General features: G+C 42.1%; 1 protein-coding gene across 13 annotated transcripts in view; it reads right to left on the minus strand.

Annotated features, from left to right (window-relative positions):
- Window positions 1–9,608: 9,608 nt before the first annotated feature.
- RBM20 (RNA binding motif protein 20) overlaps window positions 9,609–17,075 on the minus strand; it is a 97,866-nt gene continuing 90,399 nt past the window's right edge. For all 13 annotated transcript variants that reach the window (XM_086900334.1, XM_086900335.1, XM_086900333.1 and 10 more), the window contains exons 12-14: window positions 14,635–14,751; window positions 13,813–13,934; window positions 9,609–9,860 (exon numbers count right to left, since the gene is read on the minus strand). In XM_086900334.1, coding sequence (XP_086756460.1) covers window positions 9,750–9,860; window positions 13,813–13,934; window positions 14,635–14,751 — 350 coding nt within the window. In that variant the 3' untranslated portion in view covers window positions 9,609–9,749. The remainder of the gene's footprint in view (window positions 9,861–13,812; window positions 13,935–14,634; window positions 14,752–17,075) is intronic.

Raw genomic sequence — 17,075 nt, forward strand, 5'->3', positions numbered from 1 at the left:
TTGACTCACTAAAATGACAGTAGCTAGTGATGCCTGCAGCTCACTGCAGTCTACCTCCTCTTCCAAACAGAAGAGACTGTGAACTACTGGAAACTCCTGTGATTTTATCGCAATTTTTATGCTTTGGGTATTATATCCTAAAATCCCAGCTCCTTGAAACAAGGGAATTTTAGCTTTCATTTATAAACAAAGTATGGCCCTAGCCCTCGAGGTTTTGTGGATGAAAGATTTGAAACCATGAAACTAGTGCAAGCTAAAAGCTAAAGAGACCTGGGAGGTGAATTAAGAGATTCTAAAGTTTGTGGGCTAATAAAAAAAAGTTAAGAAAAGAAATAGTCAGCAAACAACTCTGTCTTGGGAAATGGGGCAGGGCTTGGGCTGACTCCTGGCTTTTTGGGACTTGGGGTTGCCAATATGCCTTTGAACTTTGCAGCCATTCATAAATCCTTACATAACAACAGCAGCCACAACGCACTGGGGCTCTAGAAATGCTGACACAAGGAAAGTGGTGGGAAAAGATTATTTTAGCAACGTATGACAACTCACCTTGAAGCATTACCTGAAGCCTCAACAACCCATATCCCCTTGGAAAAGGAGCATCTTTCTGCTCTGGGAACTCATTTTGCACTGTAGTAAACCTTTTGTAGGTAAAGAAGAATTCAAAGGCTCCACAAGATCACAGAAGGGCATTGAAAGAGGTTGAATACATGACTCAGTCCCTTCCAGTTTACGAAAGTAATTCTTTGTTTCAGTGGGTGGTCTTTGCTGAAAGCCTCCAGGACCAAATAAGAGCAAATGTGAGCTTCAAAACCCTCATAAGCATCACTCTGCTTTATCCTGTCTGCATCTTCAGGCTCATTCACACAATCACAAGCAATCAAGACACCACAGTGGCTCTAGTTCAGGTACCAGCTGACCCACCCCAACTCCTTGCTCACACCTCCCTGCTCCTGCTGAGCCAACATCCACTCTCTTAGACCACCTGCATGGTGCTTTCAGCAAACAGAATTTACTTCCCACTTTGCCTGGCTGACAAGAAGTGATTAATGAAAGTGAGCTTATGCCATTCCTTACTATGGTGTGAACATGCCCCAAGTGCGGAGAGATGGAGCAGCTCCTGGGAAGAACATACTCAAACAATATTTCTGATGGGTTTCTTAGTTTTGGTTTTTTTTCTCCTTTCACCAGGCTGGCAGAGCCCAGTGCTTTCTCACACTGCTCACATCTGCTGCTGTTTTAAACAGGTATTTAACTTAGTGCTCAAGTAGTTTTCAATTCAACCAGACTCTCACTGCTGGTTTTAAGATCTGACCCCACGGAAGGGGTTTGGGAAGAGATGTGCTGGTGGCTGAACTACAGCAGCAACTCATGAATCAGCACCTGCCTCTGCAGGAAAAGCAGAGGACCATGTAACTCACAGCCTGTGAACATGCAGTCACAGGGACATCAGCCTGCTGATATCTTGAAAGACTAATATCAAGCGTATCCATCCTGCCTGCCTGAGTTAACCTTTCCCAATTGGAATCAGGCACTGGAATAGCTCAGCTGGGGTGGTACTGATCCCCATTAGCATCAGGGCAGACCTGGGCTGCTCATGCTGTTGGTCTCGGTGTTCTTTCTTCTCACTCTGCTATTAAGCACACCGTTTAAGGTCTCTCTTCTTTCCAGAGATGCTGCAGATTGTGGCAAGGGCACTGTGGGGAACACTGACACCAGTCCCTGTGAATGTCTTGGTGCAGCCATGTCTTGGCAAGTTTTGTCACCACAACTTCCACCTACCAAGTGTTGTGGGAGGTGACAGTGAACAGGGCAGATAAGCAGGTTAGAAACTCAACTTGGGCACACCAAAACAACTTTACTTGTGATTGTAATGGTGAAGCACGTCCTATTGCCAGCTGCTCAGTGCTAAAGTCCATGCAAGGCAGCACAAGCCTTGCTCATGCACACACATGCACACCCACCCTCCAACATCCACGCCTTGGGAGCCAGAACCTCTAAAATGCACTAATAGTTCACTGCTGTGAAACTGGTTTTTACATCTCAGCAGTGACACAAACAAGCAAAACTTTCCTAGTTCTCCACCACAGGTGTGCAAAACACAGTGTGGCTTCACCCCGTGAGCTCAAGGTGAAAACGTGCTGCCAAGAACACGTTGCTATCTGCCAAAGATAAACCAGCTGCAATGCAAAAGCAGCCCAGCCAGAGAAGAAACCCACAAACAAAACAGGCTTCCTGTGTTCTCTAAAGACACGAAGGCAGTGTTTAAGGAAGGTGGAACTAATATGCGTGTCCTCAAACAAGGCTCAGGAACAAGGGGAGGACAGCTTTTAGACAAGAGCCTTTGTTTCTAAGGCACAGGGAAGAAATTAGTCTGAGAAAGCTGCCTTCTTACCCAGGGCTGTGCTGCTGCTACTTACTGTGTTACCTTGAGGAATAGTGTCCAAGACTCTGCCTGGCAATTATTTAAACATTTAGTAGGCTGAATTCAGCATGCCCTATGCAGCTTTCTAGTCCACAAAAAGCTTTTGGATGTGCCCACTCATTCAGATGATACAGTTAATTAAAAATTGATGTGTGGTCCTATTTCAGTTTAAAGGAAGCTAGTTCAGGTAGCTGAGTGCTGCTCCTGACAGACAGCCCTTTAACCAGAACAGGCCTGATGTGAACTGAGACAGCTGCTGGCTTTGAGTATCTGATTAGAAATCTCACCCTGCAGAAAGCTGATGCAATTGTGTGCAGATCAACCCTTAGAAAACCATCTTCAGAGTGTGGAAGATAGATCCTTGTGGCCCCACTGCTCCCCTGCCTGCTCCCATGCCCTCATGACACCAACCAGGGCCCTGCTGACCCTCACATTGGCAGTAAAAGGGGACAGGTAGGAAGCAATAAATGGAAACTATCTCTACTTCTTTCACTTTGCACCTGGAGAGTGAGGTTCCCATGGTGCCATGAGTATGTCAGGTCAGTACAAGACTGTTCCATAAAGATAGGGGCCAGATTGCCAGTGCTGTAATGCACCATAACTCTACTGAAGGCAAGGAAAGGGGAGGTGGGGCATGACAGGAGAGCTGGGAAGGATTGCTGACCACCAGGTCAGTAAGACCAGCTCAGGCCCTGCAATGACAACCACAGAATCATAGAGTATTATGAGTTGGAAGATACCCACAAGGAACATCAAGTCCAGCTCCTGGACAACCCCAAAATTCATACCATGTGCTGTTTGTCTAAATGCTTCCTGAACTTTGTCAGGCTTGGTGCTGTGACCAATTCCCTGGGAAACCTGTTCCAGAGGCCAACCACCTTCTGGGTAAAGAACCTTTTCCTAATATCTAACCTAAACTTCCCCTGACATAACTTCAGGACATTACATAACATCAGGAATGCTGATATTTGTGGGTATTTCTCTTGTGTTTCACTGCTGCATTTCCCAATTCCATTAAGATGTTTTAGGGAGAATCCCTGTCTCTTGTCAAGTCCTTGTCTTGTCCCCAACCAGGGGAACTTTTCCTGCACAAATACATACCACATGCTCCCATGGCCTCGTGATGCAGCATTGAATCAGTGAACAAAGCACATGAGGAGAGCTCGACCTGTTGACACAGATCTGTGGAGTCGGATGTAGGAAAGTAAGCCAAGGCAAACCTGTTCTCTGGGACTGCCCTCGCTGCCACCTGCACAAACATGGCAGAGTCCCAGGGCACTGAAAAAGCAGGAGGGGAAGGCTGCTCCACAGAGTGCCTGTCAGCCCAGATGATGTGCCAGGGCAGCATCCCCCAGCCAAGCCCCACATCAGCCTGGCCCAAAGCAGGCAGCACCATCCCCAGCTCCCTGCATGCCCCTGTCCTCCTTCCTGGCCAGCTTCCCACAGAGGCTCCTGTTTTGGGACAGCCTTGACCTGCTCTGCAGGGCAGGCTGGACAGTCCTGCTGTTTCACAGCCTAGCTGTTCAATTGAGGCCAGTCACTGCCTTGTGTCAAAAGGCCAAGCTGATATTTTGTTCACCTGTCAAGTTTTCCAGACCTGAGTTCCCTTTTCCACCAAGAATATTACGTGTGACAAAACCCAGACTTGAAACTTTGTGTTTGACCACCACAGCTTGGATTATTTTTTCTTTGGTTATGGATATATGATTTCATCTGCCTGACTTCTAGAGTGACAGATTCACAGCTCCAATGAGATGGTATCACACGAACAAAGGTTTCAATACATCCAGGACAGAAGAACTGAAACCATTTGTGCTTAAAATATACAACATATGTGCCTCACCTGCAAAAGTTACTTAAAAAACAGCGATTTAAAGAGCTGCAGAGTCAGAAAACTGACTGCCAACATTTCTGCCCATTTCCCCAGCCATTCTGTGGGGCAGACAGGACCCATTTCCCTCCCAGAGAGGGGGGTGGGAGGTGTAGCTCATGCTTTGATAGTGCCCCATGCCCTGCCTTGCACATGGACCAGACAATGCCTTGTCTCAGTTTTCCTCCCCGTGTTTTCTACTGAATGAATTCATCAAATCTGGTGGCAAATTCTCCCCTCAGCTTTTGTCCTCATTGCATTCTTTAAATATTTAGTAAAAGAATGTCTTTAGTTCACCCTGGCTGAGGCTGAGTATTTCCCCCCAGGAGCTCTGGCTGGTGGCAGTGGTGGTGAGCCAGGGAGAAGGCCAGAGTGGGAAAGGTCCTTGTAGAGCTGGAGTGGCACTGGGGAGGACACTGCTGAAAAGAAGAAAAATCAGGAAAGGCAGAGGGAGAGCACAAGGGAAGCAGAATAACTGGGCAAATTTAAGGGACTTAGGTTGAGATTACATGGAGAAAGTTCCTGGCTGGGGAAGATATTATGTGATGCTTTCAGAAGTCTGAGAAGACAACCTGGATGGAGACAGCAAAAAGCCAGTGGGAACAGACAGGTTGCCCAGTTCATTTGGAAATTAAAAGGGAAATAAGGACATATCTAGAGGGACAGGAGTGGGTAATAACAATTAATAATAATTACAGAGTGAATTGCTGAGATGTGCTCACTTCAGCTTTAGCACCAGCTGATGGCAATCACTCACAATCTGTACAGCAGGAGCTCCCTGGCAAGAACCACGAACCACAACTTGTAAAACTTATATTTAAAAGCAAACTTTTTGTGCCCCTGCTTCATTCTTACTCCTTAAACTATATTTTATTCATTTTGATTTTTAATAGAGCCCCTGGAAAGTTTGACCCATGTTGTTTCTGGGACAATTGCCCACCAATGTATATGCTTTATAATTCTCTTTATTAAAATCTTTCTTCTTAAGAAACACAAATTGAAACACTTTGCAATCAGTTACACAGATCAGTTAATATTGGTGACAATTCCTACATAATTAAACAAGTACTAACAAATTTCAACTGTTTACAAACCAAAACTTAAATTAACAAGATTATATAAGCTCAATAAATAGTACATCTGGTCCAGTTCAAGTATAATTCAACAAATCACAGCCTTAATCCTTAAATAATAGAAAAAAAACCCCTGATTATAACAGCCTAACACTAATTTAGTGTTAAAGCCAACGTGAAACTTTGTCTGATCTAATGGGGCAAATGTTTAATTCTTTCATTTTTTTCTTTGAAGAAAATAGGTTGCAGATTGACATTAAAGACTATTTGAGATTAATAGAGATTTCACAGAGATCAAAAACATAGTCCCTACTATAAAAGTGCAATCTTTGGTTGAGATGTATTGAAATGGCTTTGATATATTAAGGAAGCTCCTTTTTAAATATCAATATTTGTTTGGCTAGACCTGAGCCTGTTTTGTGCTATATATATATATACATAAATAAACAGCGTGGATTATAGTGATGATGAATTATGCCAACTAAAAAAAGTCAAGATTTTAAATATAATAAAGCAAAAGAAACAACCCATTTTTACACAAGCTGAGGAAGGTAAGGGCCTGCTTACAGCAGAATTTTTCCTCAGCAAAATAGGTAGTAGAGAGAAGTTGAGGAGTGCCTGTCAGCATTGTATGATGACCTGTTGGAGAGGGAAGGAGATTATCTCTGAGTTCTTGAAGTGCATCAGGCTGAAAACTGATCATGGGCTTCATTAGGAACTAATTGAGACTTGGGATTGCTTTCAGCTGTTGAGGTTTAGGGGAGAAAGGACCTTCTCAGAAAGGGAAGTGCCCATTTGGCACTTTGTTCCCAGATTTTGCAGATTGCTGTTTTGTCAGGACAGGGCCCAAAGAGATGGGGTGTCCAAACCACCTCTCCAAATGTCTGCCTCTGATCACGTCTGCAGGGCTGGGCTCTGCACCTGCATTGCTCACCTGAGTCATCTCCCTCCAGAAGAGGAAACTGCACAGGGCAGAGATGCCATCTAGAGCCACCTCCTTCCTCGGTGGCAAGCAAGGGCCTGTAGCTGTGACCCAAACAAGGTGTCTGGAGCCAGGGCATTTCCTACTGAGCCTCGGTCAAGACTCCACCTCTGGAGACTAAAACTTGAATGGGTGGGAACCAAAGGATACCAAGGCCCACTGTATGAAGAAGGGGTTTTGCATTGCTGTGAATAAAGGGAGTGAACCTGGTTCAGAACCAGAGGAGGGGGAAAGTAGTTTTAATCATCTCCCATAAGTCCAAAAACACTCACTTTAATTATTCTTCTGCTGCCAGTCAAAATCTTATGGTTACCTGCTGCTTTCCCTGCCTGCCTGTATCCACCTGTTGTCTGTTTTCAGAAAGTGTGATTTAAAGCTCTCTGGCCTGGGAAAGCCTTTGTTGTGGATTTGTGCCTTGCCTATAATAAAGGCAGTGGACCTGTAGCTTCTGCTGCACTACAAATAAAGAATAATAACAGTGATACTTTTCTCATTTGAGGTTACCTGGGGATAAAGTTGCTGGAGGCATATGACTTTGATATACAGTCAGCTATGTCTCACATCCAATTAAGCTTAAACCACATGGTCTAACAAGCTCCCATTAGGCTGGTGAGAGCCCCAGTTTGATAGCAGGGTTAGCTTCAAAGATTTGATGCTTGCATTTGTAGTGATTTCCTCCCTTGTGTTCAGTTTGTGCTGAAGGGCATGAAGAGAACTTCATATTCAGATGATACATGACCAGCTAGAGAGCTGCACTTTAGAAGACAATTGCACAATCTTTACTGCCATTTTCATCATCTTACAGCCTGCAATACAAGCTCTTGTCCTAATAGCCCTGTGCTCAATTTTCACCGCAATGTGAAAAACAGTCAAAGGAAAACCCAACCCTTGAAGGAAAAATACCTGGTTTGCAATACTGGTGGGTTTTTTCTTCTCCATAGGGGAAAAAAAAAAACACTCCCCACAAAAAATCAACCAAACAAAATCAAAACAGCCCAAAGAAACAAAAAAAAACCCCACACAAACAAACAGCCAACAACAACAAAAAAAACCCCAAAAAACCCTAACCACCAAAACAAAAAAAAAAACACCAAAAAAACCCCCACAAAAACCCAAACTAGATGTTTTAAATGACAGATGGACACAAGTATTAACATACTTCAAGCCTGGACAAAGGAGGATTTAGGCTGCAATGTTTTTAATTTCCCCTTGTCGTTTGGTAGGCTCTGAATCTGGGATGCAAAGAATCCCTCAATTTGCAAGAAGCAGGAATTCCAGCTATGAAATCTGAACCTACCTCTGGTAAAAATGAGTGGAAAGCACAGGCCATGGAATGGAACAGGGCTTCAGGCAACAACATCAGGCATCTCTGAGACATACTGCCTGGCTACAGGGTACTTCATAGAATGAGCACAGCTATTGGCACAAGACATAACAGAACAAATACTTTGGTGGAAGCAGTTTTGGCAATTTAGCCACTTTGCAATATTGTGCAACATCTCTGTCATTCTTAGGGATAGCTAGAACCTTCTGGGAAACTGTTTCCTCTGCACAACATCTGAATAGAACATCCAGCACCAGCAATTTTTACAGAATGTACTGTGATGGATATTAGAGTCAGGCAAAGAATGGAAATGCCTGCAAATCCCCACCTATCCAGATTGCACAGGCATTTTATAAACTCTGGGATCAATCCTGGCAATGGTTTGTATGCATATTCACTTTAGAGCTGATGCCTTCAGAAGGCTGACCTAGAATAGAGGCCAGACAGAGTTAAGAATTAAGTAGGTTATTTCTTGAAAGGCCTTAAAGGAATACACCTTGGGCAGTACAAGAGGCTGGCCAGCGCTACAGCCAAGATGGACCTAAAAATGGTCACAAAATGGACAACTGGTCACAAGGTCTCACATTTTTATAAGTTTTGGTCCATCTACATATTTGGGTTAATTTTCCAATTACAGCTTCAGATTATGAAGTCCCATCCTTGTTGTTTTCTGTCTTCAGTCCACCATTGTTTGTGCTTTTAGGCCTTAAACTTGTAACTGCTGTCCTTGGCATCAAGCTGGAAAAGGAATTGTTTTGTCTACCTACTCTGTGAAGAGAGTTTACTGACACTTAATATGAAGCTCAGACCTACAAACCTAGGCAGCACAGAATCTGAAAAATATGAAAGCTAAAACTTAAGGCATTAGTACACAAAGCCCTATTGAAATGAACCAGAAACGTGTACAGTGCATTTCAAAGGGACTTTGCAAAATACTAAGCAACGACTGTGCAGAAACAATAGGTCATAATAATGCCAGAGCTGCTGGTGCATCCTGTGTTCTCAGTGCAGCGCTCCATGAGCCATCAGTTGTTGTATTCACCTTAAAAAATTCAGGGAAATAAAATACAAAAACAATATTAAAAATCTGGCATCTTTCCATAAAAACCAGGAAAAATTCAACGTTGCCAAGCTGAGGAAAAGCAAGCTTTAAAGAAAACAAAAAGACCCCAAAAGCAAGGATCTTGAATAAAATGTCTAAAAGAGACATGGTCCGAACATGTGGCACTTTAAAAAGCCTCTCATGAGAGTTTCAAGTCTGTAAGACTCAAAGTTGGCACCCTTTAGAATTATCAAAAAGAAGAGTTTCAAACACAACGGTCCCTGGAGAACACCCTGATCACACCATGGAAAATGCTGAAACCAGAGCAGGCTGGCTGTCAGCACATGCATCTGAACTGCTCTTGCTGTGCCGGGTTCAGGCTGTGAGATCCCTGGGACAGACTGTGGCTCCCCTGGAATTCACACAACACCGGCGGTGTACAGTCAGTTCTTGACAACACAAACATTTTGTCATTTCACCAAGCTCTAAGACATGGACATGGGTGCTGATGGGGTTTACTTTATGCCATCTACTCACTAGTTTTAGCAAAATGGCTTTAGATACATATGCAAATTCTACTTCTCACAGGGGCAATGACTGAAATGGCTGAAGATATTTTAAGCAACATTAAAGCCTATAAATAGTCACAATCTCCTTTCCTTCCAGCGTCCACTGGAGGATGCTGAGTGCTTCTAAGTACTCCACCTGACCTGACATGTTACATCAGAACTAAAACTTTAAGAATCCCTGAGAATTCTGATTTAATCTAGGAAACCACTCCCAGCACGCAGAGTGTGAGAAAGAATTGCTCCACTTCTAACAGATATGCCAGCATTGCTTCACCGTGGGAAACAGTTTCAGGCATTTTGGTTTTTAATGGCACTCTGGGCATAGATGCATGGAACGTGCTCTTTATTTCCCCTTCTCTGTACAGTGCAAATTGACAATTATATCATAGAAATTTAAAAAAAAAAGAAAAAAAAAAGAAAAAAAAGTATCAGCATTGACTCATTACAGCTCTTCCAGTTCATCTGCATCATAGCTTTTTCTTTGCAAAGTGAGGAACAATGCCAGTGTCATCCTGAGGCAGAGGGCTGCCTTCTTCCTTCATTTTCAAGCTCTCTTCTGCAAGCTGGGATAGATACTTCTGCAATCACATAAAAAAACCAAAGCATTGTTATCAAAACTGAAAATATTCAGGATTTTTTATGCCTCTTCAGAGTTCTAACTCTCCCAGCATCTCAAAAGGTGAGAAAGCACATAGAAGCCAAATTTTGGTGAAAACTCAAGCCAGAAAATATGGCTGTGTCAGGCAAACTACCTGAATACATGCAGAGCCTCAGAAGTTCAGAGGCTTAGTGTGTGCCACAGGGGAAACTGGTGACAGAACCAGGAGGACTCCCCATCACTCTGTGTAACCAGACCTCACCTTTTCTTTACTCCGCAGTGCTACAGGGCAGGAATTAACTCCACTCAGTCAACTGAATTCTGCTAGGAAACTACTGGAGTATCAGAACATAAAGCGTCAGAGTGTTCATTTAAAGTTTATATATTTTTAGCATGTCCAGTTCAGAAATACACCTTTTGTACGAGAACATTTTGTTTTAAGGGAATAATCACACTCAGTAATAATTAACACAATTTAGCATTTTGGCTAGAGTATTTACATTTCTTGTGTTTCTCTAAGATAAAGCCTTTCACTGCTTTGGGTATTCAGTGAGATTTAAAAGAACAGACATGGCCAGTGAGGCTTTCAGCCTTTTGGCAGTGCTCTTAGTTGGCAGAGCTGCACACAAAATGGATGATGAATGGGTATGGGTCTCAAAATAGTGCTCAAACTATTTATTCAAGGTCAGCAGACATAGAAATGGATGGAAAGAAGCTTCTTCAACAGCAGCTAGTGCGGAGACACCTGGGAAGCTCTAACATAATAATGTAGAGGTATTCTTACTAATGACTTACACACATTGCATACATCATAAGCAAGAATAACTGACCTACACATTATTAGGATTCATAAAACTCCTTTTATAGCTATTTACTCATTCTTATTTATTTTGAAAATTTACTCATTCTGATTTATTTTGAAAAGACCCTTGCACATCCTTGCAAAATTTTCTCAACTTGCAGGATTTTCCCAGAGTAGTATACTCTTTGGCATCCATGGGGAAGAGGTTTAATGAGAAATGGATGCAAAAATACTAAAGGCTGTTAGAATTGCCACCTTCTCTCAGGTAAATACAAACTTTGAATATAAGAGGTTCATGTGAAAGATACTCAGCAATGATAATCGATGGATGTACCCCTGACAAAGTGATGACTGCACCCTTGTTAGTCTGAATAGAGAGATTGGGCTGTGGAAATTACACAGCTCTCAGTCTTGATCTCTGGGTGCAAAATTCCATGTGGCAAAATGCCAGAGTAAATGTTACAGTAGTATACAGAGATATAGGGACCATAAAGGCTGGGAGACATGTTCTGTACACCATGAACTGTAATAAATCACTAACACTTGTCCCTGAATCAGATAACCCAAGCTTTTGGGGCTTTTAATAAGCACCGACCAAAATAAGACTGAGTTTTATCCACTGCCTTTAGCTGGTATTGCCTGCTATCATGAGTACCACAAACGCCAGATTTGAAGATTCAGATTAATAAATAGCAAAACTGCAGTCAAGCAAAAACTGTGGTTTTTTTCATTTAAATACAAGTTTTGACAAATACTGCATAAAGCCAGTGGAAAACAGGATGCAATAGCACACTGAGTTGCCAAGGTAGCTCCCACCAGATGAATGGTGACAGCTTTGTGTAGCTGGAGGAAGTGGAGGAAGGGATGGCAAAAATATGGATTTTTTGGATGTGGGAATTACAGTGTATCAGTAAATACAACTATCACCTGGGAAAATAATTTATTACGATGAAGAGAATTAAAAATTACAAAAAGTCTGTGAGGCTGACAAAGAAACAGCTGATTTTTTTTATCAGTGACTAGTGTTATTCAAGGGGCATCATCACAGATGAAATTGACCATTTTGCTTCAAGGCAAAACTGTCATCATATAAACAAGGCTTTTGGAAGAAAATTGGCAAACAAGCTGTTCAGTTTTGCATTCAAATCCAAACACTGAACATATATTTTGGATGTGGCTCAAGGCAATCACATGAGAGACAACAAGTAGCAAATCAGCTATAAAAGATTCAAAGCCATGACACAATTTGGGACACTGTTGTTGTCACTGGATGATGGCATTTGGCATTCAGGAAGGAGAACAGGAACACTGCAGCAGCACTCCCAAAGCTCCACTGCAGTCAGAGTCCCTAGTTCTGTATTGGTGGATACACTTGTTAACTTTTATCATCACAGGAGAAGACTGGTATTCCTTGCAGAATTCATAAATGAGCATTATGGCAACTAAAAGGGTTCCAGTAACACAACAGTGACTTGAAATTTCCTAAGTTTCCACTTGAGCAGGCAAAAGTTGGATGAGACATTTACTTCCTGTATTTAGTAAGATAAGAGGTATGGCTCAACAGAACAGCCTGTTTTTATTACTGCATTTGGCAGATTTAATTTTAACAGCTTTTATAGCCTTTGTTCCTTTATCTCAAGTCAATGTCAGATATCTACCACAGTACTCATGGGAAATGTCTTAAGAGGAAGAAGAAGAGGTTGTTTTCACACTAAGTCAGTTTTAGTTGGGCCTGTTCTTTATGACTTCAACAAAATAAGTTAGAAAATTGAAAAAAACAAAATGCCTCTTCTTCCCATGGAGCCAGTTTCCAGGGTCAGGGGCAGGAGTTGCAATTTTTCTTTAGTATGATTTTCTAAGGGACAGACTTGCATGGGATGCACAGCTTGCACTGAGTGGTGCCACCTCTGGTGAATCCCTCTGGACTTTTTTGTATGAAGCAAAAAAGGGAATGCAAACTGGGCACCTGTTTTTCAAGCTTGCACTTGGAAGGTCCATTATGAGCAAGCATCAAAGCTCTGTAGGAACCCTTTGGAAGCCAGAGGCCTTTGTATGATTACAGCTACGAAACTTCAGGAAAGCCAAGAAAATTCTCCCAGAGAAATTACTTGACTGTGAGCGTCACTAGAGAAGTCAATGCCTATTAGCCAGCTAAAGAAAGAAAGCTATTACTTGAAGAGAAACAGAGTTACCACATTTACTGTGGGCAGAGGGAAGGAACAGAGAAAGGAGGAGCAGCTCTGCTTTGCTCTGCCATGACTTTTGCTAAGAATATGAGAATGTCAGCACACATGTGTGTGTGTGTTTGTGTGTGTGTGTGTGTGTAGTGTACACACCCAGCTCACAGGCAGGGACTGGGGGTGGTAGCCAAGACCATCTCCTCTGAGGATCCCTGAGCACAGGACAGGTAATGCTCAGGCTGTTGTGACTGAGTCTATCAACCATGCATCTCAGAAACAATAAAGGCAGGTCTTTGATTCAACTGCAGGCACATGTGGTCTCCATGTGCTGTTATCAACTGCTGACATGTTTTGTTACATTCTCATGGAGCAACAAGCATTGACATGCTCCTGCATATCCTGATGGAAATTACTCAGCAGTGGTGCTGCGCACACAGGGAGGGGATTTCAGTGGGTCACAGGAAATGCCTCGCAGAGCCCGAATGTCACACGGAGCTGCAAGCTGAAACACGCTGAGAAACCCACATGAAGACAGAAATGGGCCTGACTACACTATCAGATAAATGCCATGTTTAATGCTCCTGACATTAAGACATACTAAAGGCTGCTGCTGTGGTCACTCCCAGTGACAGAAACATCTGGGACCCTCTGAAACAGGGAATTAAAGAACTGAATTGCATGCTGTGCTAGTGACAAGGATCAAATGTATACGAGAAGATTAAATTATCAGCTGGCCTCATTTTACCTATGACCCAGAAGCTGATTTCAAGGATCTGAGAGTGAGAAATTAGCAAGCTAATGATTGGGACTACTGAAAAGTTTGCTTACCTGAATTTCACTTCATCTGAATTCTGTCCACACAGTAAGAACCAATTTTTTATTGCATCATCTACCTTACACACAAACTACCCCATGAGCTTGTTGTTCAGTAGCTTTAGGTGTGTTCTTACCTGGAGATTTTTGTAGTGAACAGTACTCCTGCAGTGACTTGTCTTTGCTGTCTCTTCACTTGTATAGAAGAGTCCACAGAGCTTGCAGTAAAACCCAGTTCTAGGCACCACAAATTCCACACCTGTTGAGAAATTCTAAATTATATTAAAATGTCAGTTGAAATCCCACCCCTCCCATAATAAACTTGTTTTCAAAGAAAAAACATGCTACGTAGTTAAATGTTAGGAATAGGAAGACTGAATCCTGGATTCACTCTTCTAATTTCCCTAATTTTGCAATATTGAGCTGCACTTTAAAATCCTGTGCATTGAAAACACACCTTTTCTCTTCTCTCTTAGATACACATGCTTTAAAATCTACCTTCTCATAATATTGACTGGAAACTTCACTCTGTAACCTCAAGGGCTAGAAAGGCAATAATACTTTTTAGCAGTAAATTAATGTTTAAGTTACAGGGATTGCTTTTGAGGATGTATGTCTTTCAGGTATTTTGCTCATAAACAGCATTTACACAGTAAAGCAAATACCTTTGCTTATACTTTTATGGCAAAGACTTTTACATTACTAAGTATTTTTTCATATGTATTTCATATATAGTCCAAGGGAACTTATTTCATCTCATCAGCTGCCTTTTGCCATTCATTTAGAATGAATTAGCAATGATCTAGAACCAAAAGCCTGTTTCTTTCAACAGCTACCCGTCTGTCATATACCCTGTTCCTTCTCTCCTCTCATCTGTTCTGAAAAATAAATATAGCAAGTAGCCTTAAAGTGACATCTTGTTGTAAGCCCTGGGTATTGCAGTGGGCGGCCCAACGTACCCAGGGGAATGCTGAGCTCGAAGATGTCCTCTTGTTCCCAGCCTGGTGCAGAGGGCCTTTGTTTGGAGTCTACCTCCGGGTATTCCAGAGATCTCATTTCCAAGAACCTAGAATTTGCTTAACAAATGAATAAATGTATTGAATGAAAACAGTTTATTAAAGAGACATTTGTAAACTTCTTGGGAACACTTTCTGGGTGGATCTATAATTGAAATAAAATCAGGAAAAAAATGCTTTTCCATTCAAATCAGAGGCCTGTTTAGTGCAACTCCAACAGCTGTACTATGGTGTTCAGTCACTTCGATTTCTCCCAGTAGAGCATTTTTCTATTTTTAAGTTAATGTTATGTTTGGAGGGGTTTTTGTATTTTAATCTCTAAATAGAGCTAAATCACACACCTCTGGCAGAAGCACGGCCTGACTGCAGCTTTGTAACCACATATACTACTGCATGACCCAGTGGTGCAGCTAGGCTGACACAGGGGCTGCTGAGATGCTGGGGGCAGCAGGACCTGATGAATACAATTCCCCAAACCTGCCTTTTGTAGGATCCTTGCAGCATCATTACCACCTTCTCCCTGGAGCCACTCTTCTCCCATCCTCACCTCTCCAAGGGATAGTTCCTGCTTTATGGCTTCCAGCCACTAAAAGATTTTGGTTTCTGAATAGTAGGGCTGGGATGGCTGGTCCCTGCAGGCTGACATTAACGGACACAGCAGGAGATTCAAGATGTGGAAACACTGGATTGATTTGCTGAGGCAGATATAGTTAGTCAAAAGAACAGATGCTCTCCCTTATCATGATTTCTATCATAAGAATTACTTTTATTTAAAAATAGAGAAATTTTCTATCACAGAGCTACAAAATTACAGATAAACTAGTCTGATTCCTCTTCTTCAGTCCTAACATCAAAGAATTGCCTCACTTACCCTAACAAAATTTCTATTGCATTGCAAATTTGCCTAGATAAGGGATATATTTTCTTATAAAACAAACATATTTTGCCCAAACCAAACCCTTCCCGTCTTTCAAGTCTGTAGTTCAAAGATCTGCAGTTCCTGGCTACGAGAATGACTTTTTCTTTACTTTTAAATATGTCTATTGCATGATTTAGAAGAAAATAATATAAAATCCTGACTGGTTGGCTTTCAAATTAACTTTAAATCTACCCCAGGATTCTAATACTGCAGCAGAGAACCTGAAAAGCCCCCAGCAAGCTGGTAAACTTTCCTTAAGACACTCAGGGCCTTTGCAGCAATTTAAGTCCCACTTAAATTTTCTGGGCTTCTGAGCTGGCAGCTGCATTTGTAGAGGGCCTAGAGCCTTGGAGTGCAGATCCCAGATAACAAGTCCATGTCAGAAACCTGGGAAGCATGAGAGGCCCTGGAGCTTCCAGGCTCCCTGCTGACAAGCTGGAAGCTGAGATACTGGAAACACTAATAAATATGCTCCTGAGACACCCAGTTCTTTCATCAGCTGGCTGCCCAGGAAGCCCAGGAGAGCCAACTTTGCCCTGCCCAGTCCCATGGCAATGTTATCTCCAAATATGCAAAGTCTGGTGTCTTCAGGCCAATCAGGTAAGTATTAAAAACCAATGAGTTTCAAATCTGTCCTAGAGGAAGGAGTTAGCTCAAAATCAGATGTTCACATGAAATGTTTCTAGCACTGCACCCTCAAAAATCTTCCATTAGCTTCTTTTCACAAGCCCTTGTGCATCACATGGGCTCTGGCAGCAATTAAAAAAGAGCATTTCTGACCAACATACTCAATGTTGTTTTTCACTTCATCTTACTATGAACAGCCCATTTGCTCAAGTATCATTCGACAAGAACTGAACTGACTTTCAGACCCTCAAGTTCCCTCTTTTCCTGACAGCTAAAATATAAATAGGTAGCTATGATTACATTTATTGACATTATCTCACAGCACATCCTATCAGTTATATTAAAGGCAGCATGCAGTAGATAACAGGACATGATAAGGCAAGTCCTGGCAAAAGACATGTATTTGCATGAACAGGGACTGAGAAGTAACGATCTGTGTGTGATATCAATGTTAATAATGCTTCAGTACAGTGTGTAAGAATACCCACCTTGTCCAGGAGCCAGCCAGACATTACAGATACTTTTCTGTTGACCTTCTGAGACTGTCACTCATTTCATTGACAATTCAAAATAAATTTAGCAAGGCACTGAAAGACTTCAGCTAAACTCATGTGAACCTTGACATAATAATTATAGCAGCTTATGCCTTTCAGAAAGCTTGCAAGCTGCTTATCATATTTCCTTTACACTATTCATCTAAGAGGCTCTAATGGTTTAGCTTGGCCAAAGGCACTAGGGTTCTTTTACTAAGCTGCTTCAAGGACAAGCCTTGATACTATTAACAACACTTATTCTCGTTAGCAATAAATTTCAGTCTACCCTCAGAGAAAACATTCAA

This window comes from Cyanistes caeruleus, chromosome 8 (assembly GCF_971803275.1).
Source record: "Cyanistes caeruleus chromosome 8, bCyaCae1.hap1.1, whole genome shotgun sequence".
Taxonomy (NCBI): Eukaryota; Metazoa; Chordata; class Aves; order Passeriformes; family Paridae; genus Cyanistes; species Cyanistes caeruleus.